The 23805-nt window shown below is 43.2% G+C and overlaps 1 protein-coding gene across 2 annotated transcripts; it reads right to left on the bottom strand.

Annotated features, from left to right (window-relative positions):
- Positions 1-2895: 2895 nt before the first annotated feature.
- Positions 2896-19483, bottom strand: anapc4 (anaphase promoting complex subunit 4). 2 transcript variants are annotated; one of them, XM_084163489.1, is made up of 29 exons: positions 19326-19483; positions 18658-18774; positions 16831-16936; positions 16404-16536; positions 16242-16316; positions 16041-16067; positions 15890-15934; positions 15704-15788; positions 15508-15615; positions 15306-15389; positions 15064-15150; positions 12851-12915; positions 11656-11698; positions 11482-11558; positions 11239-11339; positions 11072-11123; positions 10888-10943; positions 10713-10759; positions 10544-10600; positions 10397-10453; positions 10214-10307; positions 7392-7489; positions 4954-5015; positions 4806-4844; positions 4569-4670; positions 4354-4434; positions 3995-4144; positions 3577-3700; positions 2896-3419 (listed from the first exon to the last, which is right to left on the bottom strand). In XM_084163489.1, exons 2-29 carry the CDS (start codon positions 18763-18765, stop codon positions 3204-3206), a joined length of 2379 nt encoding a protein of 792 aa, XP_084019615.1. In that variant the 5' UTR covers positions 18766-18774; positions 19326-19483; the 3' UTR covers positions 2896-3203. The 2 variants fall into 2 exon arrangements, with proteins under 2 accessions (XP_084019615.1, XP_084019614.1); XM_084163488.1 differs by having other exon boundaries at positions 3995-4162; positions 19326-19477.
- Positions 19484-23805: the final 4322 nt, after the last annotated feature.

Below are 23805 nucleotides of genomic sequence, written 5' to 3'. Positions count from 1 at the left end.
GAGCAAGACAAAGGAGATGAGCATGGATTACAGGAAAAGGAGGGCCGAACACGCCCCCATTCACATCGACAGGGCTGTAGTGGAGCGGGTCGAGAGTTTCAATTTCCTTGCTGTCCACATCACCAACAAGTGTGTCCCCAGATCCTCAAAAAGTTATACAGCTGCACCATCAAGAGCATCCTGACCGGTTGCATCACCGCCTGGTATGGCAACTGCTCGGCATCTGACTGTAAGGCGCTACAGAGGGTAGTGCGTACAGCCCAATACATCACTGGGGCCAAACTTCCAGGACCTACAGTACCAGTCAAAAGTTTGGACACACCTACTCATTCAAGGGTTTTTCTTTATTTTTTACTATTTTCTACATTGTAGAATAATAGTGAAGACATCAAAACTATGAAATAACACATATGGAATAATGTAGTAACCAAAAAAGTGTTCAACAAATCAAAATATATTTATTTGAGATTCTTCAAAAGTAGCCACCCTTTGCCTTGATGACAGCTTTGCACACCCTTGGCATTCTCTCAATCAGCTTCATGATGAATGCTTTTCCAACAGTCTTGAAGGAGTTCCCACATATACTGAAAACTTGTTGGCTGCTTTTCCTTCACTCTGCGGTCCAACTCATCCCAAACCATCTCAATTGGGTTGAGGTCCGGTGATTGTGGAGGCCAGGTCATCTGATGCAGCACTCCATCACTCTCCTTCTTGGTCAAATAGCCCTTACACAGCCTGGAGGTGTGTTTTGGGTCATTGTCCTGTCCTGTTCTTGACATTTTCCGCATTGACTGACCTTCATTTCTTAAAGTAATGATGGACTGTCATTTCTCTTTGCTTATTTGAGCTGTTCTTGCCATAATATGGACTTGGTCTTTTACCAAATAGGGCTATCTTCTGTATACCACCCCTACCTTGTCACAACACAACTGATTGTCTCAAACGCATTAAGAAGGAAAGAAATTCCACAAATGTACTTTTAAGAAGTCACACCTGTTAATTGAAATGTATTTCAGGTGACTACCTCATGAAGCTGGTTGAGAGAATGCCAAGAGTGTGCAAAACTGTCAAAGGCAAAGGGTGGCTACTTTGAAGAATCTCAAATCTCAAATATATTTTGATTTGTTGAAATTCTTTTTGGTTACTACATGATTCCATATGTGTTATTTCATAGGTTTGATGTCTTCACTATTATTCTACAATGTAGAAAATGGTAAAAATAAAGAAAAACCATTGAATGAGTAGGTGTGTCCAAACTTTTGACTGGTACTCAGAGGAAGGCCCAAAATATTGTCAAAAACTCCAGTCACAGACTGCTCTCTCTGCTACCGCACAGCAAGCGGTACCAGAGCACCAAGTCTAGGTCCAAAAGGCTCCTTAACAGCTTCTACCCCCAAGCCATAAGGGGGTGCTTACTACTAGCTGTTTATTATCTATGCATAGATCACTTTACCCCTACCTACATGTACAAATTACCTCGACTAACCTGTACCCCTGACTCGGTACCGGTACCCCCTGTATATAGCCTCATTATTGTTATTTTGTGTTACTTAAAAAAAAAAAAAAACTATATTTTCTTAAAACTGAATTGTTGGTTAAGGGCTTGTAAGTAAGCATTTCACAGTAAGGGCTGCACATGTTGTATTCGGCGCATGTGACAAATAAAATCTGCATGTGACAAATAAAATCTGATTTGATTTCCTCCCAAGTTATGCATACACAGGTGTTCGAGCACGTTAGACAGCTAATTAGCACAAGTGGTCGCCTCTGTCTTCCGTAAACAACACCCTAACATGGAGAGATGGCTGTGTGGGAACATTAACCCTATAAAGATGGCTGGTAATTTAACCTTTTGTTTAAAAAAAAAAAAGTTTCCAAAACCGTACCGCAAGCGTTGCGTGTTAACGTACAGAACGAGGGTCGAGGCTCTTAACAAAACTCCCCCAGCCAGAAGATACCTTCATGAATAGACGCGTAAGGTAGTTCGCGTCTATGAATGGGCTAAATAAACGTATTGCAGATCATCTGGCTGTATAGACGGCAGAGCTGATGGCCATACTGTTGGCCTTGTAGTGGGTGGAGGAAGTCAAGCCAGACAGAGTGGTTATTTGCTCTAATTCAGGTGCAGTGTTGATGAGTCTCCAGTCCTTTAGCTCACGTAGCAGACAAGACCTGCTTTATGAGGTGCTACAAACCCATGGCAGGATTAGACAGATAAGATTTGCTTGGGCCCCAGCCCATGTGGAGGGGAACGAGGCAGTTGATGTACTGGCTAAACAAGCACTTAGTAGTGGGGATGTTGATGTTGTAGATTCAATGAGCAAGGCAGAGGCAAAAAGCCTGATATGGACAGTGATGGTGCAGAGATGGCAGGAGCAGTGGAATAGAGATACTAAGGGCAGGCATTTATTTCAAGTACAGAGGAAAGTTGGGGAGGGGAGGACGGCAGGAAGGGACAGAAGAGAGGAGGCAATTTTTACAAGATTAAGGGTGGGACACAGAAGGTTGAATGTGTGATTATTGCCGGGAAACAGAGACTGTGGAGCATGTATTGCTACAGTATGGGCAGTATCAGAGGGAAAGAGAGAGGCTGAGATCTAGTATGAGGGAGAAGGGGATACAGGAAATTAGTTTAAAGAGTATATTGAGTAGAACGTCATTAGATATAATCTCAAATATTTTATCTTTGTACTGTATTCTAGGAATTTGTGTTAAACTCTCATCTTAAAATACTACATTTATGACTGAAGCATTAGTTGATCAAAACAGAATTCTTGACTCTTATCTGTGAGGATCAGATCCATGTTACATTATCTATCTAGAGACCAATCTACACTTGCCTTACAGACATAGGGAACAACCACATCAAAACATAAACCAGAAGCCTGTTTTCTTATCAAAACATTTATTTCTTACTTTGTGAGAGATAAAAGTGCTGGGAGGGGGACGACGGCTTTGCAATGATGGCATTGATTATGATTACTGCAAAAGTACAGGGTGGGGGGTTGTTGAGTTGTTATTCTAGCCTAGATAAGGTGCGCGTTCAGCAGGACGCAACGTTTTAGAACGTTCAGATAGAAATTGCCTATGTAGAAGAAACACGCCTCTGACATGTAGAATAAGGAATCACATCAGCTCTATTCATGGCATTTCTATCTGCAACGTTCGAGAACATTTGGCAACTGAACGTGGCCAAGGTTTTGCTATGAGAGCTCCAGTGCTTCCCCAGACTCCAGTTGCTCCTTGGCACTTTGTACCCCTCCCTCGGTCTCTCCTCCCTCTGCCTCCCCCTGGATGGCTGGCATCTCCTCCAGGCCGTCCTGGTCAGAGCTGGCGTTCTGCGACTCAGGCCGCTCTTCATCCTCCTCATCTTCCACGTCCATCTCATACACACGGACGTGCCGCAGGTTGGAGCTCAGCTGAGAGAGGGAAAAGACAGAGGGACCTCAGACAGAGATTCTGAACCACTGTTAGGCCAAACTGTTTTGGTGTTCAATACATGGTCATTGAGGTGCATCGCTGCTTAGTGAAGCCAGATAAAACCTTAGTAAGGGAATACCCTTTCCATTGTCTTACCACACAGGCCACTTTCCGGATCCCATTCACAGCCACAAACTGGGCCTTCATGTTCTCCAAGTCTCGCCACTGGTTCTCTAGCACCAGCCCCTTGACAGGGATGGTGCCGCTCTGCTGGTCCAATCTGAGAATACAGATACCACAGGTGACCCATGGTGACTAGTACAGTGGAGATAACTAAAGTAGACACACAGCAAATACCTACAGTAAATCTCTAGTGTAGAACAGGTGAATTACAGGTTAGGGTTATAGTTGGTGTTTACGTGCAAGTCTTGAGTTTCAGCTTGTAATCAGGTAGATCATAATTGAGGGTTTGAGGTGACTTGTAGGTTACAGTTACGAGTAGGTCACTACTTGGGTTTAGGAATATAGGACTAGGTTTGCATGTTAGGGAGACAGGTGTTTCAATCACACACACCTAAGACTGGGGTCCCAGTTGAACTCCTGCTCACAGCTGAGGGCAGAGCCAAGAGGGAGCTGGGCAAGGACACGCCCCCTGTTTTCCTCTTCTGATGCTCGCAGCACCACTGTCAATGTCTCGTCATCATAGAAACGAGCATCCTGGCAACTGTACACACAGTCAGAACTGAAACACAGACAACGTGGTTCTATAACAATCATTAACACTAATAAAAACGCACAGGGAATCAATTGCAGATCATCATAAGAGCAAAGTAATATGCAATACATGAGCCCATAATTTGCCTGTATAGTAGAGGTTGCAGTAATTGAGTTTTAGGATTCTAGCAAAGAGAGGAAGACAAGAGAGGCACTCACCTGACTCCAGCAGCAGCATCATCATTACTGTGACAGAGAACTTTACTCAGATCTATCGCCATGAGACCATTGGGAACAGGCCTGTGACAACAGACATAAAAATATATAACAGTCAGACAAACAAAAAAAGCATAGACATTGAGCTATTTGGGGATCAACGACAAAGCAAATCTGGATTGAACCAGATTAAAATAGGGTGCAGTGTTGTATTGTACCTGCATGGGTCAGTACACTTCCGCAGTAGGTAAAGCTTGCAGGGTGAAATCTCTGGCATGCAGAACACTCCATAGTGCATATTGGTCTTCTTATCATTGTACCTGGACAGCAATAAAAAATGTGCATCAATGTTAACATAATAATAACCTTGGTAATATACATGATCTTCATTACCATTATGAGGAGAGTGTTTTGGTGATATGAGAAAAATGACAATATGTTTTTTTGTTACTTACAATGATGGAAGTTCAAAAAGCCTTGGAGTGTTTTCTGAGCTGCAAAGACAGAAACAATAAAATGAAACAAATAAACATACCACAAATTAATAAACACAATTGATTAAATACAACTGTTATTGTGAAGAGAAGATAAATATGTCCTTACCTCTCTGGCACAGTGTAGAGAGGTAAACAAACAGCCTGTTTCACAGACCTTCCAATGACCTCCTACAAACAGAGAACAAATCAGTATCAACACAACTAGTGTCATGTCATGACTCAAATTCATATGACTTCTTTTGGATTTATGTAATCTCTCAACACTGCTATCTAGTCATGGAAAACTAATTGAATTAGAAAGATAACCGTTTCATGAACCTGTAACATGCTAACAGTGTTCCTTGGGTACAGTGGGGGGGAAAAAAGTATTTAGTCAGCCACCAATTGTGCAAGTTCTCCCACTTAAAAAGATGAGAGAGGCCTGTAATTTTCATCATAGGTACACGTCAACTATGAAAAAAAATCCAGAAAATCACATTGTAGGATTTGTAATGAATTTATTTGCAAATTATGGTGGAAAATAAGTATTTGGTCACCTACAAACAAGCAAGATTTCTGGCTCTCACAGACCTGTAACTTCTTCTGTAAGAGGCTCCTCTGTCCTCCACTCGTTACCTGTATTAATGGCACCTGTTTGAACTTGTTATCATTATAAAAGACACCTGTCCACAACCTCAAACAGTCACACTCCAAACTCCACTATGGCCAAGACCAAAGAGCTGTCAAAGGACACCAGAAACAAAATTGTAGACCTGCACCAGGCTGGGAAGACTGAATCTGCAATAGGTAAGCAGCTTGGTTTGAAGAAATCAACTGTGGGAGCAATTATTAGGAAATGGAAGACATACAAGACCACTGATAATCTCCCTCGATCTGGGGCTCCACGCAAGATCTCACCCCGTGGGGTCAAAATGATCACATGAACGGTGAGCAAAAATCCCAGAACCACACGGGGGGACCTAGTGAATGACCTGCAGAGAGCTGGGACCAAAGTAACAAAGCCTACCATCAGTAACACACTACGCCGCCAGGGACTCAAATCCTGCAGTGCCAGACGTGTCCCCCTGCTTAAGCCAGTACATGTCCAGGCCCGTCTAAAGTTTGCTAGAGTGCATTTGGATGATCCAGAAGAGGATTGGGAGAATGTCATATGGTCAGATGAAACCAAAATAGAACTTTTTGGTAAAAACTCAACTCGTCGTGTTTGGAGGACAAAGAATGCTGAGTTGCATCCAAAGAACACCATACCTACTGTGAAGCATGGGGGTGGAAACATCATGCTTTGGGGCTGTTTTTCTGCAAAGGGACCAGGACGACTGATCCGTGTAAAGGAAAGAATGAATGGGGCCATGTATCGTGAGATTTTGAGTGAAAACCTCCTTCCATCAGCAAGGGCATTGAAGATGAAACGTGGCTGGGTCTTTCAGCATGACAATGATCCCAAACACACCGCCCAGGCAACGAAGGAGTGGCTTCGTAAGAAGCATTTCAAGGTCCTGGAGTGGCCTAGCCAGTCTCCAGATCTCAACCCCAAAGAACATCTTTGGAGGGAGTTGAACGTCTGTGTTGCCCAGCGACAGCCCCAAAACATCACTGCTCTAGAGATCTGCATGGAGGAATGGGCCAAAATACCAGCAACAGTGTGTGAAAACCTTGTGAAGACTTACAGAAAACATTTGACCTGTGTCATTGCCAACAAAGGGTATATAACAAAGTATTGAGAAACCTTTGTTATTGACCAAATACTTATTTTCCACCATAATTTGCAAATAAATTCATAAAAAATCCTACTATGTGATTTTCTGGATTTTATTTTCTAATTTTGTCTGTCATAGTTGACGTGTACCTATGATGAAAATTACAGGCCTCTCATATTTTTAAGTGGGAGAACTTGCACAATTGGTGGCTGACTAAATACTTTTTTTCCCCACTGTATGTGGCGATCACAGGAGGCTGCTGAAGGGAGAACGGCTCATAATAAACAGACGGAACGGAACAAATGGAATGGCATCAAACACCTGGAAACCATGGAAACCATGTGTTTGATACCATTCAACTAATTCTGCTTCAGTCATTACCACAAGCCCTTTCTCCCCAATTAAGGTCCCAACAACCTCCTGTGGTGGCGATGTGTGGCTTGTTACTGCAGTGAAATCCTATTACCACCGGAAAACAAAACAAAAGTTGAGAAGGAGGATAGAGAAGTGATGGACAAGGTAACTAAACTAGTGTGTGAGAAGGAGGAGGGAGAGAGAGATATACTGCAAGATGAAAACTCTGTTGTGGAGAGTTAGATTTATAGCTTCCTGGAACTTCTGGCAGTCTTATGAATGCATGACTCAGCAGATTCTGAGCCAAGTTTCACACAGCAGTGTGGGCCAAATTACTTTCTTATTTGTAAGAAAAACTTTGGCAAAGTGCTTCTTATTCCAGGGACCAAATTAAGTGGTCTACACTTCAGTTCTAAAGGCAAATGAATATGGGTTTCATTGTGTGTGTGTGTGTGTGTGTGTGTGTGTGTGTGTGTTTGTGTTTTAGACTTACAGCAGGTTTCTGTAGACACAACTCAATCACCCCCTCCATCATCCTCTTCACAAAGTGTAGGGACTTCTGAGGGTACGAAGGGAAGAGGAGCGGGCTCTCTGGATAAACCAATCAATTAGGTACAATGTCAGTTCAGTAAGGCAATCAGTCACAACAATTGAGAAAAACAATGCCAAACCAATCTTCCTCCATCTTCAACCAGGATCTCAGCGATCACTGCCTCATTGCCTGCGTCCGTAATGGGTCCGTGGTCAAACGACCACCCCTCATCACTGTCAAACACTCCCTAAAACACTTCAGCGAGCAGGCTTTTCTAATTGACCTGGCCCGGGTATCCTGGATGGATATTGACCTCATTCCGTCAGTAGAGGATACCTGGTTGTTCTTTAAAAGTGCTTTCCTCTCCATCTTAAATAAGCATGCCCCATTCAAAAAGAACAGATATAGCCCCTGGTTCACCCCAGACTTGACTGCCCTTGACCAGCACAAAAACATCCTGTGGCGTACTGCATTAGCATCGAACAGCCCCCGCGATATGCAACTTTTCAGGGAAGTCAGGAACCAATATCAGTTAGGAAAGCAAAGGCTAGCTTTTTCAAACAGAAATTTGCATCCTGTAGCACTAACTCCAAAAAGTTTTGGGACACTGTAAAGTCCATGGAGAATAAGAGCACCTCCTCCCAGCTGCCCACTGCACTGAGGCTAGGAAAAACTGTCACCACCGATAAATCTACGATAATCGAGAATTTCAACAAGCATTTTGCTACGGCTGGCCATGCTTTCCACCTGGCTACCCCTACCCTGGCCACCAGCTCTGCAACTTGCCCATGCCCCTCCCCCCTTCTCCTTCACCCAAATTCAGATAGCTGATGTTCTCAAAGAGCTGCAAAATCTGGACCCCTACAAATCAGCTGGGCTAGACAATCTTTCGGAAAAAAAATTGTCGCAACCCCTATTACTAGCCTGTTCAACCTCTCTTTCGTATCGTCTGAGATCCCCAGAGATTGGAAAGCTGCCGCGGTCATCCCCCTCTTCAAAAGGGGGTGACACTCTAGATCCAAACTGTTACAGACCTATATCCACCCTGCCCTGCTTTTCGAAAGTATGTGAAAGCCAAGTTAACAAACAGATCACCGACCATTTCGAATCCCACCGTACCTTCTCCGCTATGCAATCTGGTTTCCGAGCTGGTCATGGGTGCACCTCAGCCACGCTCAAGGTCCTAAACGATATAGTAACAGTGATCGATAAAAGACAGTACTGTGCAGCCGTCTTCATCGACCTGGCCAAGGCTTTCGACTCTGTCAATCACCGCATTCTTATTGGCAGACTAAATAGCCTTGGTTTCTCAAATGACTGTCTCGCCTGGTTCACCAACTACTTCTCAGATAGAGTTCAATGTGTCAAATCGGAGGGCCTGTTGTCTGGACCTCTGGCAGTCTCTATGGGGGTGCCACAGGGTTCAATTCTCGGGCCGACTCTATTCTCTGTGTATATCAATGATGTCGCTCTTGCTGCTGGTGACTCTCAGATCCACCTCTACGCAGACGACACATCTGGCCCTTCATTGGACACTGTGTTAACAAACCTCCAAACGAGCTTCAATGCCATACAACACTCCTTCCGTAGCCTCCAATTGCTCTTAAATGCTAGTAAAACTAAATGCATGCTCTTCAATCGAACGTTGCCTGCACCCGCCCGCCCGACTAGAATCACTACTCTCGGCGGGTCTGACTTAGAATATGTGGACAACTACAAATACCTAGGTGTCTGGTTAGACCGTAAACTCTCCTTCCAGACTCACATTAAGCATCTCCAATCCAAAGTTCAATCTAGAATCGGCTTCTTTATTTCGCAACAAAGCCTCCTTCACTCATGCTGCCAAACATGCCCTCGTAAATCTGACTATCCTACCGATCCTTGACTTCGGCGATGTCATTTACAAAATAGCCTCCAACACTCTACTCAGCAAATTGGATATAGTCTATCACAGTGCCATCCATTTTGTCACCAAAGCCCCATATACTACCCACCACTGTGACCTGTACTCTTGTTGGCTGGCCCTCACTACATATTCGTCGCCAAACCCACTGGCTCCAGGCCATCTATAAATCCCTGCTAGGCAAATCCCTGCTTTATCTTAGCTCATTGGTCACCATAGCAACACCCACCCATAGTCTGCGCTCCAGCAGGTATATCTCACTGGTCATCCCCAAAGCCAACACTTCCTTTGGCTGCCATTCCTTCCAGTTCTCTGCTGCCAATGACTGGAACGAACTGCAAAAATCTCTGAAGCTGGAGACTCTTATCTCCCTCACTAATTTTAAGCATCAGTTGTCAGAGCACCTTACCGATCACTGCACCTGTACACAGCCCCATCTGAAATTAGCCCACCCAACTACCTCATCCCCATATTGTTATTTATTTTGCTCATTTTCACCCCAGTATCTCTATTTGCACATCATATTTTGCACATCTATCACTCCAGTGTTAATACTAAATTGTAATTATTTTGCACTATGGCCTATTTATTGCCTTACCTCCATAACTTACTACATTTGCACACACTGTATATAGATTTTCTATTGTGTTATTGACTGTACGATTTTGTTTATCCCATATGTAACTGTGTTGTTGTTGTTTTTAATCGCACTGCTTTGCTTTATCTTGGCCAGGTCGCAGTTGTAAATGAGAACTTGTTCTCAACTGGCCTACCTGGTTAAATAAAGGTGATTTTTTTAAATAAACAAATCTAATTAGAATGATAATAACCACACACTTCCTGCATAGTTGTCTCTTCTGAGATAAAGGTTATAATTCACCTTTCAAGTGTGTGCTCTCCTGCAGAAACTTCAGCCATTGGTTCCCCTTGGTGTTGGGCGGAGACACTAGATCCTCATCCTCATCCTTCAGGTACTGCAAAGAAAGGACAAAAAGTGTGTCATTGTACACTGATCACACACACACACTAAAATACACACAGTCAGACTACACTTGTCCCTCACCTGACCGACCCGCTCCACATTAAAGTACTTCCCTTTCCGGTCAAACAGCTCTTCGTTCTGTCAGAGCAGAGGAGAGGGCATGTAATTGGCTAGTTTGTGAAAAGCTGTGGAAATTAAGTGCTATTCTATTTATCCAATAAATCTTACCTCACTGAAGTGCTCAGACAGGAAGTCTGCCACAAAGGCAATGTCCTTCTGGGTCATCTGAGGTCAATGGGATAGATTGACATTATACCAACGGTTTACATATGGAACAGTTTATCACACTACTTTCATCAACTCTTCCTCTGTCTCACGTTCACAACCTGAATCTCACCTTATTGAGTTCTGGAGGGACGTGGTCCTCTGACATCCTTAGCATAGCTGCAGGAAAATAAAAATGTATTAAAACACTTGCATTTAATAATCAATGATATTTTAAATATACCAAATGTTCCATCAGTCGCTAAAAGGTGCTATATCTCAAGCTCCCAAAAAAGGTGAGGTCTTACCTACATACAGCCACCGGAAAAAGGCTTTGAAGTTCTTCATGCTCTTGTCAATCACTCTGAGTAAGAGACAGACAGTGAGAAATGACATGAGGGGGAGAGGTTTAACAAACACCAGGGTTGAAAATGTGATATTAAAATAACAAAATACTAATCTAATAGCATATCAATAAGCATGCAAACTCACTGTAGAAGTTCGTTGGCTTTCAAAGTGAATGAACCCACAGCTGTAATGGCATCTATAACAAAACAGAAATATTCACATAACTTTAATTTGAGGTAAAATGCTGCGAGCAGTCAAGCCCTGATCTCATCACAGACTAATTAATTAATTGCATGATCTAAGCACTATACCTTCTATAGCTGCTGAGTCCAGGCCTAGAGGCTGGAACTTCTGTTTCCATAGAGACATCCCCTTCACCTCACTGAGGTGGTACAACAGAGCCTCTGAACCACTGGAGAGAGGAGAGGAAAAGAGGGGATTGGTATCACAATCAAGATGCAATTTCTTGACATTTGCATTGTATGGTCCCGAAAAAGGGCATTATGGGTCACGATAAGAGAAGAGATAATTATTCATGTCAGTTGAGTTGCTACCTCTGCAGGTGGCTGATCACCAGCTTCTGAATGCTGGAGTAAGAGGTTTCTATAGACTGGCCCAGCTTCTTCAGCCCCTATGAAACACAAAAAAATCACATCACTCTTACAATGCTACAAAATGACCACCCACAATCATACTCAATCTTTGAACAACTTTATTATTCAGCTCACCTTGACGGTCAGCTGATTCATGAGGAGAGCCTGTAGTTCAGGGCTGGTTAAAAATAGAGAATTCGGTTAAAGACTTTTGACATCTCAAAATCAGTTTTTTCCATGTCAGATTAGGTTTATGTCCTGTAGTGCCACCTACAGGACCCTTTGAAGCACTACATCACAAATGAAAGGCCTGTTGAACATCTTTTTGCATTAAATCAAATCAAATCAAATCAAATTTTATTGGTCACATGCGCCGAATACAACAGGTGCAGACATTACAGTGAAATGCTTACTTACAGCCCTTAACCAACAGTGCATTTATTTTAAACAAAAAAAGTAAGAATAAAACAACAACAAAAAAGTGTTGAGAAAAAAAAGAGCAGAAGTAAAAAATAAAGTGACAGTAGGGAGGCTATATATACAATAGAATAAAGTGACAGTAGGGAGGCTATATATACAGGGGGGTACCGTTGCATAGTCAATGTGCGGGGGCACCGGCTAGTTGAGGTAATATGTACATGTGGGTAGAGTTAAAGTGACTATGCATAAATACTTAACAGAGTAGCAGCAGCGTAAAAAGGATGGGGTGGGGGGGCAGTGCAAATAGTCCGGGTAGCCATGATTAGCTGTTCAGGAGTCTTATGGCTTGGGGGTAGAAGCTGTTGAGAAGTCTTTTGGACCTAGACTTGGCACTCCGGTACCGCTTGCCGTGCGGTAGCAGAGAGAACAGTCTATGACTAGGGTGACTGGAGTCTTTGACAATTTTGAGGGCCTTCCTCTGACACCGCCTGGTATAGAGGTCCTGGATGGCAGGGAGCTTTGCCCCAGTGATGTACTGGGCCGTACGCACTACCCTCTGTAGTGCCTTGCGGTCAGAGGCCAAGCAGTTGCCATACCAGGCGGTGATGCAACCAGTCAGGATGCTCTCGATGGTGCAGCTGTAGAATTTTTTGAGGATCTGAGGACCCATGCCAAATCTTTTTAGTCTCCTGAGGGGGAATAGGCTTTGTCGTGCCCTCTTCACGACTGTCTTGGTGTGTTTGGACCATGATAGTTCGTTGGTGATGTGGACACCAAGGAAGTGCTCACAACTACATTAGTGCTACATTAGTGCTCACAACTACATACTCTATTACTTATTAGAAAGCACGTTCTGTGGAGGACATGGTAGCGTACAAGTGTCATTGGATCACAGTAACACTTTTCTCACCTCGACTGTCCCCATAGTAGAAGCTCCAGAAACTCATCCTGGACTTGTGTGCTGGTGTTCTTCTCCTAAAAACAGGAATTGGTTCAGATCAAGTCTTTTAGGTGTGCTGTCATTATTGGAAAATGGGCTGGAGGCAGACTGAACGGGGCCCGGTTTCCTGATAGAACTTAGGCTTACGAGTGTTTTAATGATGCATCTTTCCTACAACGGCCGAAGATGTAATGCGTTTCCAAAAAGACCACGCAGAGAGAACCTTCGCTAAGTGCGTCGTTGAGGCATGTGTCGATACTGATAGGATCGAAAGAAAGGCTGCGCTGCTCTGGGATCAGCGTTCAGCGCTCCCTTTCAAATATTACCTTAACATTAGAATGATTCCACAATACTGACGACGGATCAGCTCCTATGAGAGATTAACACCTATGGCTACAAATATTGAGGAGGCTTATTCTAATGTTTACCCTATAATAATGCACTAAATCTTTGGCACATCAGTGCGCACGTTACACATCATGAAATATATTGAGGCAAAAATTACAGACAGTAGCCTACAATTAGCAAAATAGAACTCAATTGAATGAACATGAAATGTATTTCTATATCATTGACATACAGTGCGGAGAACAAGTATTTGATACACTGCCGATTTTGCAGGTTTTCCTACTTACAAAGCATGTAGAGGTCTGTAATTTTTATCATAGGTACATTTCAACTTTGAGAGACGGAATCTAAAACAAAAATGGAAGAAGTTCAAGATGACGGTCAATCACCCTCGGTCTGGGGCTCCATGCAAGATCTCACCTCGTGGGGCATCAATGATCATGAGGAAGGTGAGGGATCAGCCCAGAACTACACGGCAGGACCTGGTCAATGACCTGAAGAGAGCTGGGACTACAGTCTCAAAGAAAACCATTAGTAACACACTACGCCGTCATGGATTAAAATCCTGCAGCGCACGCAAGGTCCCCCTGCTCAAGCCAGCGCATGTCCAGGCCCTTCTGAAGTTTGCCAATGACCATCTGGATGATCCAGAGGAGGAATGGGAGAAGGTCATGTGGTCTGATGAGACAAAAATTGAGCTTTTTGGTCTAAACTCCACTCGCCGTGTTTGGAGGAAGAAGAAGGATGAGTACAACCCCAAGAACACCATCCCAACCGTGAAGCATGGAGGTGGAAACATCATTATTTTGGGATGCTTTTCTGCAAAGGGGACAGGACGACTGCACCGTATTGAGGGGAGGATGGATGGGGCCATGTATCGCGAGATCTTGGCCAACAACCTCCTTCCCTCAGTAAGAGCATTGAAGATGGGTCGTGGCTGGGTCTTCCAGCATGACAACGACCCCAAACACACAGCCAGGGCAACTAAGGAGTGGCTCCGTAAGAAGCATCTCAAGGTCCTGGAGTGGCCTAGCCAGTCTCCAGACCTGAACCCAATAGAAACTCTTTGGAGGGAGCTGAAAGCCCGTATTGCCCAGCGACAGCCCCGAAACCTGAAGGATCTGGAGAAGGTCTGTATGGAGGACTGGGCCAAAATCCCTGCTGCAGTGTGTGCAAACCTGGTCAAGACCTACAGGAAACGTATGATCTCTGTAATTGCAAACAAAGGTTTCTGTACCAAATATTAAGTTCTGCTTTTCTGATGTATCAAATACTTATGTCATGCAATAAAATGCAAATCAATTACTTAAAAATCATACAATGTGATTTTCCGTCTCTCACAGTTGAAGTGTACCTATGATAAAAATTACAGACCTCTACATGCTTTGTAAGTAGGAAAACCTGCAAAATCGGCAGTGTATCAAATACTTGTTCTCTATAGCCTATACTGTATGTATCTTTTAATTCAGTCATCTCGGTTTTCATTTGAAACATCTTTATATGCTTCGCTTGTTTGTAACAATTGCAAAAACATTGGCACCTTTGTATTTGTGTTCACATTCATTCTGAAGTTATTGGCGATAAACATCTTGATTTTGTATTTAGAGGAGATCTCGTCTGTATAAAGTGACGCGGAAGCGCCAAAAAATATCTAACAACGCATTTAGCTATTCTACGAGTGGTCTGAGGTAGCCGTTCATTTACATGCGCAACTTTAATATCGATGGTTTTGGGAAACAGCTCGGAGATTTATCGATGCTCCTACGAAGGTTCTAACGATGAACTTAGCCTTAAGATGCTTTTGGGAAACCGGGCCCTAAACAGTGACCACTGACCTGAACGAACTTAGTGAGCCGAAGGTCCATCTGCATGAGGATATCCTCCCAAGCCTCACACATACAGGTGAGAGAGAGACGCAGGTACTGAAGGAAAGATACAGAGAGAGACAGAATAAGTTGGAGAGAGAAAGAAAGACCAATAGCCAGACTAGTCTGATGAATGCCCTCAAATACCTCCATGGAAATATGAACTATGAGGAGACTTCTAGTCATATTAGTTACATAAGGAGGGCACTGACCTGCAGCAGAGTGGAGATGTGGGTGAACTTGCGTGCCATCCTGGTGACCTCAGGGAGACATTCGGACAGCAGCCCTGTGTCGAGCTGGAGGAGACAAAAAACATACACAGAGAAAGACCTCAAATAAGTGAAGAACATAGAAGATGACATGATGGGTCAGAAACATGCTTCATTTCACTTAAATGTGGGCATAACTGATTACCTGGATGTAGCAGATCTCTGGGTCGTTGTCAGCTGACCTGATCTCTGTGATGATAGACAAGGACTTCAGGTCACTGGACAGACACAGGCTGCGACATGTCCCAGGAACCTGACGAAGATAATCTGTTGGTTACATCATAGTCACTGCAGAGAGTGGGTGAGTGAACCAGTGCATAAGTGTGTGAGTGCAATCTTACCCCTGGTAAAGTGGCGATCTTATACATCCCATAGGCATACAGCTCCACAAAGCCGGAACCTCCACCAAGAACCAGGATGTTTAGTCTGCAGACAATTGACGGATGTGTAAGTATTTGTATGTGTAAATGAGATTGTGCTTTAACAAAATGTTCAATAATAAAGCATGTGAAACTTTCAGCACACACCTCACTTCTCCTAACAGGTTCAGGATCTCGTCTGACTTCTCCTCACTACGAGACAGTGAGTTGGTTATGAAAAAACATGTATTCTAATGCAGACAGATTGTCTGAAATATCATTTAAATGAATCACTGTCGCTGAAGATATATAAACATACCTGAATATCTTTGATGTAGTACTGTAGCTGAGAAGAAACAAAACATTCCTTTAGTAGGGGGCAGATGGCACAAAACAAGAAACATGCTGTACTGTTTGTGTCAACACAAGAACCAAGAACCAAGTTTTCCAAAATGTATTTTACTTGAATAAATGTCAAATGATTGATGTGTTGTCAGTGACATTATACAGACATGTTTACCTCTTGGGAAGAGTTGGCAACTTGGGAAGAAAAAGGTTGGACTCGTCTTCAGAGGTGTAGAATGAGTTGAGGACGCTAAAAGACAGGAGGTTAATATTTGAGTACACCGTTCACACACACTTAAATAGAAGTCTAGTGTAACCACTCCTCCCCCCTGCAGACCTGCTCTCCTCCAGCACCTCCATCCAGTGCATGCAGGACACAGGGTTCTCCACTGAAAACAGGTGAAGGATCTCTGCCTTCTCTGCATCACATAGCACCACCAGCTTAGTGTCCCCAAGGCTAAAGGCCAGGACTGAACACAGCACAGAGGACACACATTAGATAGGCAGTGAAACAAATGCAGAGGCTGACACACTGTAGTTCCCACGGGGGGCCAGTATGAAAAATAAATAATGTATGCACGCACTAACTGTAAGTCGCTCTGGATAAGAGCGTCTGCTAAAAATGTAAATGTAAATGTAGTAAATAATGTTGTGTTGAGTGTATGGTTTATTGCTGCAACAGTGGTAAAGTAACGTAACTATGCAAGGCTTCCAATGTGATTAGTAATTTAAGATAATCAGGTCCATCTCTTGCCATCTCTTACTTTTGCCATCAGGTCTCCAAGCAAGCGCAGTGATCTCCTTTCCCGTATTCTCATTGGGTGGCAAGCTCCAAACACGCTGGAAATTGGCAAGGCGATGCAGTAGCAGCTACAACACAAACATCGATTGACACACAGATGAATGAAATTACTCCCAATATAAGCAAATGTGATCTGGCATTAATCTGGGTATGAAACATACAGTGGGGAGAACAAGTATTTGATACACTGCCGATTTTGCAGGTTTTCCTACTTACAAAGCATGTAGAGGTCTGTAATTTTTATCATAGGTACACTTCAACTTTGAGAGACGGAATCTAAAACAAAAATCCAGAAAATCACATTGTATGATTTTTAAGTAATTAATTTGCATTTTATTGCATGACATAAGTATTTGATCACCTACCAACCAGTAAGAATTCCGGCTCTCACAGACCTGTTAGTTTTTCTTTAAGAAGCCCTCCTGTTCTCCACTCATTACCTGTATTAACTGCACCTGTTTGAACTCGTTACCTGTATAAAAGACACCTGTCCACACACTCAATCAAACAGACTCCAACCTCTCCACAATGGCCAAGACCAGAGAGCTGTGTAAGGACATCAGGGATACAATTGTAGACCTGCACAAGGCTGGGATGGGCTACAGGACAATAGGCAAGCAGCTTGGTGAGAAGGCAACAACTGTTGGCGCAATTATTAGAAAATGGAAGAAGTTCAAGATGACAGTCAATCACCCTCGGTCTGGGGCTCCATGCAAGATCTCACCTCGTGGGGCATCAATGATCATGAGGAAGGTGAGGGATCAGCCCAGAACTACACGGCAGGACCTGGTCAATGACCTGAAGAAAGCTGGGACCACAGTCTCAAAGAAAACCATTAGTAACACACTACGCCGTCATGGATTAAAATCCTGCAGCACACGCAAGGTCCCCCTGCTCAAGCCAGCGCATGTCCAGGCCCATCTGAAGTTTGCCAATGACCATCTGGATGATCCAGAGGAATGGGAGAAGGTCATGTGGTCTGATGAGACAAAAATAGAGCTTTTTGGTCTAAACTCCACTCGCCGTGTTTGGAGGAAGAAGAAGGATGAGTACAACCCCAAGAACACCATCCCAACCGTGAAGCATGGAGGTGGAAACATCATTCTTTGGGGATGCTTTTCTGCAAAGGGGACAGGACGACTGCACCTTATTGAGGGGAGGATGGATGGGGCCATGTATCGCGAGATCTTGGCCAACAACCTCCTTCCCTCAGTAAGAGCATTGAAGATGGGTCGTGGCTGGGTCTTCCAGCATGACAACGACCCGAAACACACAGCCAGGGCAACTAAGGAGTGGCTCCGTAAGAAGCATCTCAAGGTCCTGGAGTGGCCTAGCCAGTCTCCAGACCTGAACCCAATAGAAAATCTTTGGAGGGAGCTGAAAGTCCGTATTGCCCAGCGACAGCCACGAAACCTGAAGGATCTGGAGAAGGTCTGTATGGAGGAGTGGGCCAAAATCCCTGCTGCAGTGTGTGCAAACCTGGTCAAGACCTACAAGAAACGTATGATCTCTGTAACTGCAAACAAAGGTTTCTGTACCAAATATTAAGTTCTGCTTTTCTGATGTATCAAATACTTATGTCATGCAATAAAATGCTAATTAATTACTTAAAAATCATACAATGTGATTTTCTGGATTTTTGTTTTAGATTCCGTCTCTCACAGTTGAAGTGTACCTATGATAAAAATTACAGACCTCTACATGCTTTGTAAGTAGGGAAACCTGCAAAATCGGCAGTGTATCAAATACTTGTTCTCCCCACTGTATGTGGGTGTGTTTCTTTCCCTACCTCGCCAGCAGTGTTCGCGAGGGCAATGAGATCCCTCTTTGGAGACCATGCCATACACAGAACAGGGTTGGGGAGCTGCTTCTCCCCCACTTGACGGAAGGCAGGCATTTCTGTGGGCTGAAAATAGAACACAGAAGTATTAACAAGGGAATAAGGGGCAGTCAGTTTTGCTGCACTTGTCAGTGAAGAAAAAGCTAAATTTGTCAATGACAGTGCCTGAGTGAGCTTGGGAATAATCTATAATAGACAAGACCAGGCCGGCAGTATCCAAAATGTTTTACAACAGACGAAACGTTTTGCAGCGGAATTCGACTAATGAATACACCCCAGGTAAACTCGTTCACCATACACTTCCGCATATACGCAGATGAAATGGGTTAGTTATCATAATATTAACGAATACACCCCTTTCCTATACAATGCAGAATAAAAATACAAGACACCTTTATCAGTTAGTTAGCTAGCTTGCTAACGTTTGCAATGCTATACTATCTAGTGCCAAAGGCAACATTGTAATAATTATTAAAATATTAGCTAGTTAGTTGAAGCTAGATTTATCAACAATTAAAAAATGGGTTGTAAAGTTTACTTGTCAATAGGTAACTAGCTAGTCAACTTGCTAACAACAACTGCGAGGTAAAAAGAAATAGCCAGTTATGGTATCTTACTGTACTGGGATGTCTGAGGACCAACTTTGTTACTGTTACTTTGAAACTAGCAATAAACAATAAGCTAATGTTTACTTCTTTGCAGGATACTGTTAGTGTGATCTAGCTAACTAGCTCCATATTCGCCACGGCCAGCGCCATTGAATAAAGTCTTACCCAATCATTTTCAAGTCTGAATAGCCAATGAAATGGACGCAACGGGGAACCTGAAAGGACAAACTGAACTACTGTGCTGCTGCAGTGCAAAGATTGCCTCTTCCTATCTGGCTCACTGATCTTGCTGCTACATAGAGATAGATAGAGGACTATCTCTAAACGGTTCACCTGATATAGATTAAAATACCCTCAAATTAAAGCTGACAGTCTGCACTTTAACATCATAGTCATCGTATAATTTCAAATCCAAAGTGCTGGAGTACAGAGCCAAAACAAAAAAAACAATGTCACTGTCCCAATACTTTTGGAGCTCACTGTATCTCATGAATGGCTGGCCATTTTGTGGATGTGGATTGTGGCCTCTTGGATGATTGGGACACCAACCCACCTAGAATCTAGTACAGGGGTGGCAAATAACTTTGTCTTGAGTGCCACATCGTGATTAAAAAAATTGAGTGGAGAGCCGCATATATTTTTTTCGGACCGATTTGTTTGTAAAAAGCAATTTGCGGGCCAGAAAAAGGGCAGTCATTTAAAATGTGTAGGTCAATTATAATTTCAACATACTTTCTATCTAGTTTAAGACATTGAAAAGTGGCCTTCAGTGTTTTTTAACTCAAATTATATATATTTTTAACTCAAACCTACGGGGACCCGATTGAATGGGCTCGCATGTTTGGAAGTTTGTATGTTTTCTTCCACCCCTGGTCTAGTAGTTCATCACTCAATGGGTGAGGTAAAGTTTTTTAATACAAGAAGAAATCTGAAGTAAGTGATAAATGGCCATAAGTGTTAACTGACAGGATGTAAGGTCTGTAAACTCTAGCTGAAAGGATGATCAGATTGGAAAAGCTCAATTTCTATTCTTGCCAGACCATGAGCAAGGCTATTCGAAGTCACCACCAATTAATGCAGTTATTTTTAAATGACACCCTCAACAAGGTACACTTAAGCTATTTCCATATATGAATTGGATAGTGTGAGTGCATGGGGCTTTGGAAAGATGAGTGGGGGGTTGGTTCTGGGGCAGTGAATGAAGGGTCGGTGCTGAAGGACAGTCAATGGTAAAGTGGTGTTGGGGTCAGTTGCTTGGCAGTCTGTGTGTGTTTGTGTGTGAGGGGGGTTGATGGTTTGAGAGAGTTGTCCCAATGGACATTCCTCCCTGCCCTGTCACTAGCACTTAACTGTAATCAATAGATAGTTGGAGAACCGGAATAGCTCTGCGCTGTTAGGACCAACCGTCTGCGATAGCGGCCCACAAATAGACCAAGTGAGGCTGCAGAGCCAGAATGTGTCTGTGCCCTCTTAACCCAACCATGAGATGCGTCAGCCAACCACTTTTCCAAGCGAAGTGGGTAAATCGAGCTCAAGCAGAAAACTGGTTTACTACCAGTCACTTAGGGTATAAAATTCCAAGGCATCAGTGAGACACAGCCTGAAGAGAGAGGCCAGAGAGTATTTCAAGGCTACTGGAGAGGATGGGGGCTCAGAGAAGGTAATGAACTTTGACCATAAATTACCCTGGACCCCAACCTCCATTGTGCAGAAAACGCTCATACACTGAAGAGTCTAATACTAATAACATTGAAGAGTCTATACTAATAACACTGAAGAGTCTATACTAATAACACTGAAGAGTCTATACTAATAACACTGAAGAGTCTATACTAATAACACTGAAGAGTCTATACTAATAACACTGAAGAGTCTATACTAATAACAGCTTGTTCAGAGGCTCAGTGGCAGGTCTCAGGTCGAGGAGTGAACTCAACTGGCCACAGTAGAGCAGAGTTACAGTTCAGAGAGAAGGGCTTCAGTTCCTACCCTAACCCAGCCTGTGACTGAGAGAACCTGAACTTCCTCCTTCCCTATATTTATCCCACTGGGCACACACTGGTTGAATCAACATTGTTTCCAAGTCATTTCATTGAAATTACATTGAACCAACGTGGAATAGACGTTGAATTGACACCTGTGCCCAGTGGGATGGTACTGACAGATGCATACTGTGCAGGTAGCAGAGTACATACATTTTTCATGTGTGGGTTTGATAGTGCAACATGGTAAGGTACAAAGTGAAAAGCCCCTCAGTTCCATGTGTCAGATGGTGTGTGTATGTGTGAGTATTTTGTTCTGCGTGTTGAAGTACTGTATTTATTGTCATCAGTAGAAAACATTGTACCCCTGTGATATTCTCAAATGCCCCCCACCTCTCTCTCTCTGTCTCGCTCTCTCTCTCTCTCTTCTTCTCTCTCTCACCAGCATTCTGGCTGTGAAACCTGAGTCCGGGGCCAAATATAGCCAGACACAGTGAGCGGTCAGACGCTGGGACAGATGGGACAGCAGGCCATGCTAGAGGAACCACTCAAGTAGACCTCGACCCGCTCACAGTGCTCGCACTCACTGCCCGAAAAATACGCTTCTGTCTATGCTCACAAACATATAATCTTAATAGGAAACTGGAACTACTAGACTGGGACAATACCTTTGGACAAAAACTTGAAGGTAAGGCTGTCCTTTCTCATTTCTTGTTGACATTATTAGCAGAATGTCCTGGAGGCACTGTTGTTTCCTTTGTTTTATAATTTTGGATATTAGAAAAACGCTTAGAAAAATCTATAGCTATCAATTTACTGTCAGTGTATGTGGGGATATTCACTTTTGCATTTGAGACACGGTTAGTGTAGACTGCAGTCTATTCTTGTTCTGAGAAATGAAGGCTATTCCATGCGAGAAATTGCCAAGAAACGGAAGATCTCGTACAACGCTGTGTACTACTCCCTTCACAGAACAGCGCAAACTGGCTCTAACCAGAATAGAAAGAGGAGTGGGAGGCCCCGGTGCACAACTGAGCAAGAGGACAAATACATTAGAGTGTCTAGTTTGAGAAACAGACGCCTCACAGGTCCTCAACTGGCAGCTTCATTAAATAGTACCCGCAAAACACCAGTCTCAACGTCAACAGGGAAGAGGCGACTCCGGGATGCTGACCTTCTAGGCAGAGTTTCAAAAATATATATATATCTCAGACTGCCCATCTTAATCTTAATCAACTCTGCCTAGAAGGTCAGCATCCCAGAGTCGCCTCTTCACTGTGCACCGGGGCCTCCCACTCCTCTTTCTATTCTGGTTAAAGTCAGTTTGTGCTGTTCTGTGAAGGGAGTAATACACAGCGTTGTACGAGATCTTCAGTTTTTTGGCAATTTCTCGCATGGAATAGCCTTAATTTCTCAGAACAAGAATAGACTGACGAGTTTCAGAAGAAAGAACCCACAATTGCTGATGCTCCAGATACTCAACTAGTCTCAAGAAGGCCAGTTTTATTGCTTCTTTAATCAGCACAAAAGTTTTCAACTGTGATAACATAATTGCAAAAGGGTTTTCTAATGATCAATTAGCCTTTTAAAATGATAAACTTGGATTAGCAAACACAACGTGCCATTGGAACACAGGACTGATGGTTGCTGATAATGGGCCTCTGTACGCCTATGTAGATATTCCATAAAGAATCAGCCGTTTCCAGCTACAATATCCATTTACAACATTAACAATGTATTTCTGATAAGTTTGATGTTATTTGAATGGACCAAAAAAAATAAAAATCTTTCGAAAACAAGGACATTTCTAAGTGACCCCAAACTTTTGAACGGTAGTGTATGTTCCAAAGTGCATTCTACATATGCATATACACGCTTCTACTTCCATCTGACGTGTGTTCCAGACCACCTGTTTAGGAAGTGACAGAGCTATGCTTGAGCTATTGATCACTGTCAGTGGAGAGTTTCATAAATGTGTGGTATGACCAAAACAAACACTTTCCCTCTGTGAAGGTGCGCACACATGTGTTTGTGTGACTGCCGCTGTAGCTGATCTAGTCTTTTGCAGTGTATGGACAATACAACTCTAATTATAACATAATTATCATGGTTAAAACTTTGATTGTTTTATGCTTGTAGTAAATTGTTGCTGAGACAGAGAAAGAGAGAGAGAGAAAGAGAGAGAGAGAGAGAGAGAAGAATAAGGAAGCGAGAGGAGAGTGAGGGAAATAGAAAATTAGGGAGAGAATAGAGGGAGGGATGGTGACAAATGCCAGTCATGCACACCTTGACCTCCCGAAAGCCTTTGTTAATACCCACCAGCTGTGCCCAAAGAATGCCAGCCTAAATCATCCTCAACTGTAGGTTGAGGAGGGAGGGTGTGTTTCTGTTCACTGTGAGGTCTGTTTTTATTTATTCAGATGACTATGTGTATGTTGTTTATAATTAGTGTCTTGCTGTATCTACTGTGTTAACTGAATGTCATATTTGTGTGTGTGTGTTTCAGG

Source organism: Coregonus lavaretus, assembly GCF_964263955.1.
Source record: "Coregonus lavaretus genome assembly, chromosome: 6".
Classification (NCBI taxonomy): Eukaryota; Metazoa; Chordata; class Actinopteri; order Salmoniformes; family Salmonidae; genus Coregonus; species Coregonus lavaretus.
Note: the sequence above shows the minus strand (reverse complement) of the source record. Positions and strands in the feature narration are given on the sequence as shown.

Bases quoted from the DNA above. Each gene is read 5' to 3' on its own strand.
- anapc4 (XM_084163488.1), bottom strand. From the start codon at position 18,765: ATGCCTGCCTTCCGTCAAGTGGGGGAGAAGCAGCTCCCCAACCCTGTT. The intron at 11,340-11,481 runs GTAGCAACTCAA...TCCTCTCTCCAG, and splicing joins GTGATCAGCCACCTGCAGAG to TGGTTCAGAGGCTCTGTTGT. The intron at 10,308-10,396 runs GTGAGGGACAAG...CTTTCTTTGCAG, and splicing joins ATGTGGAGCGGGTCGGTCAG to TACCTGAAGGATGAGGATGA.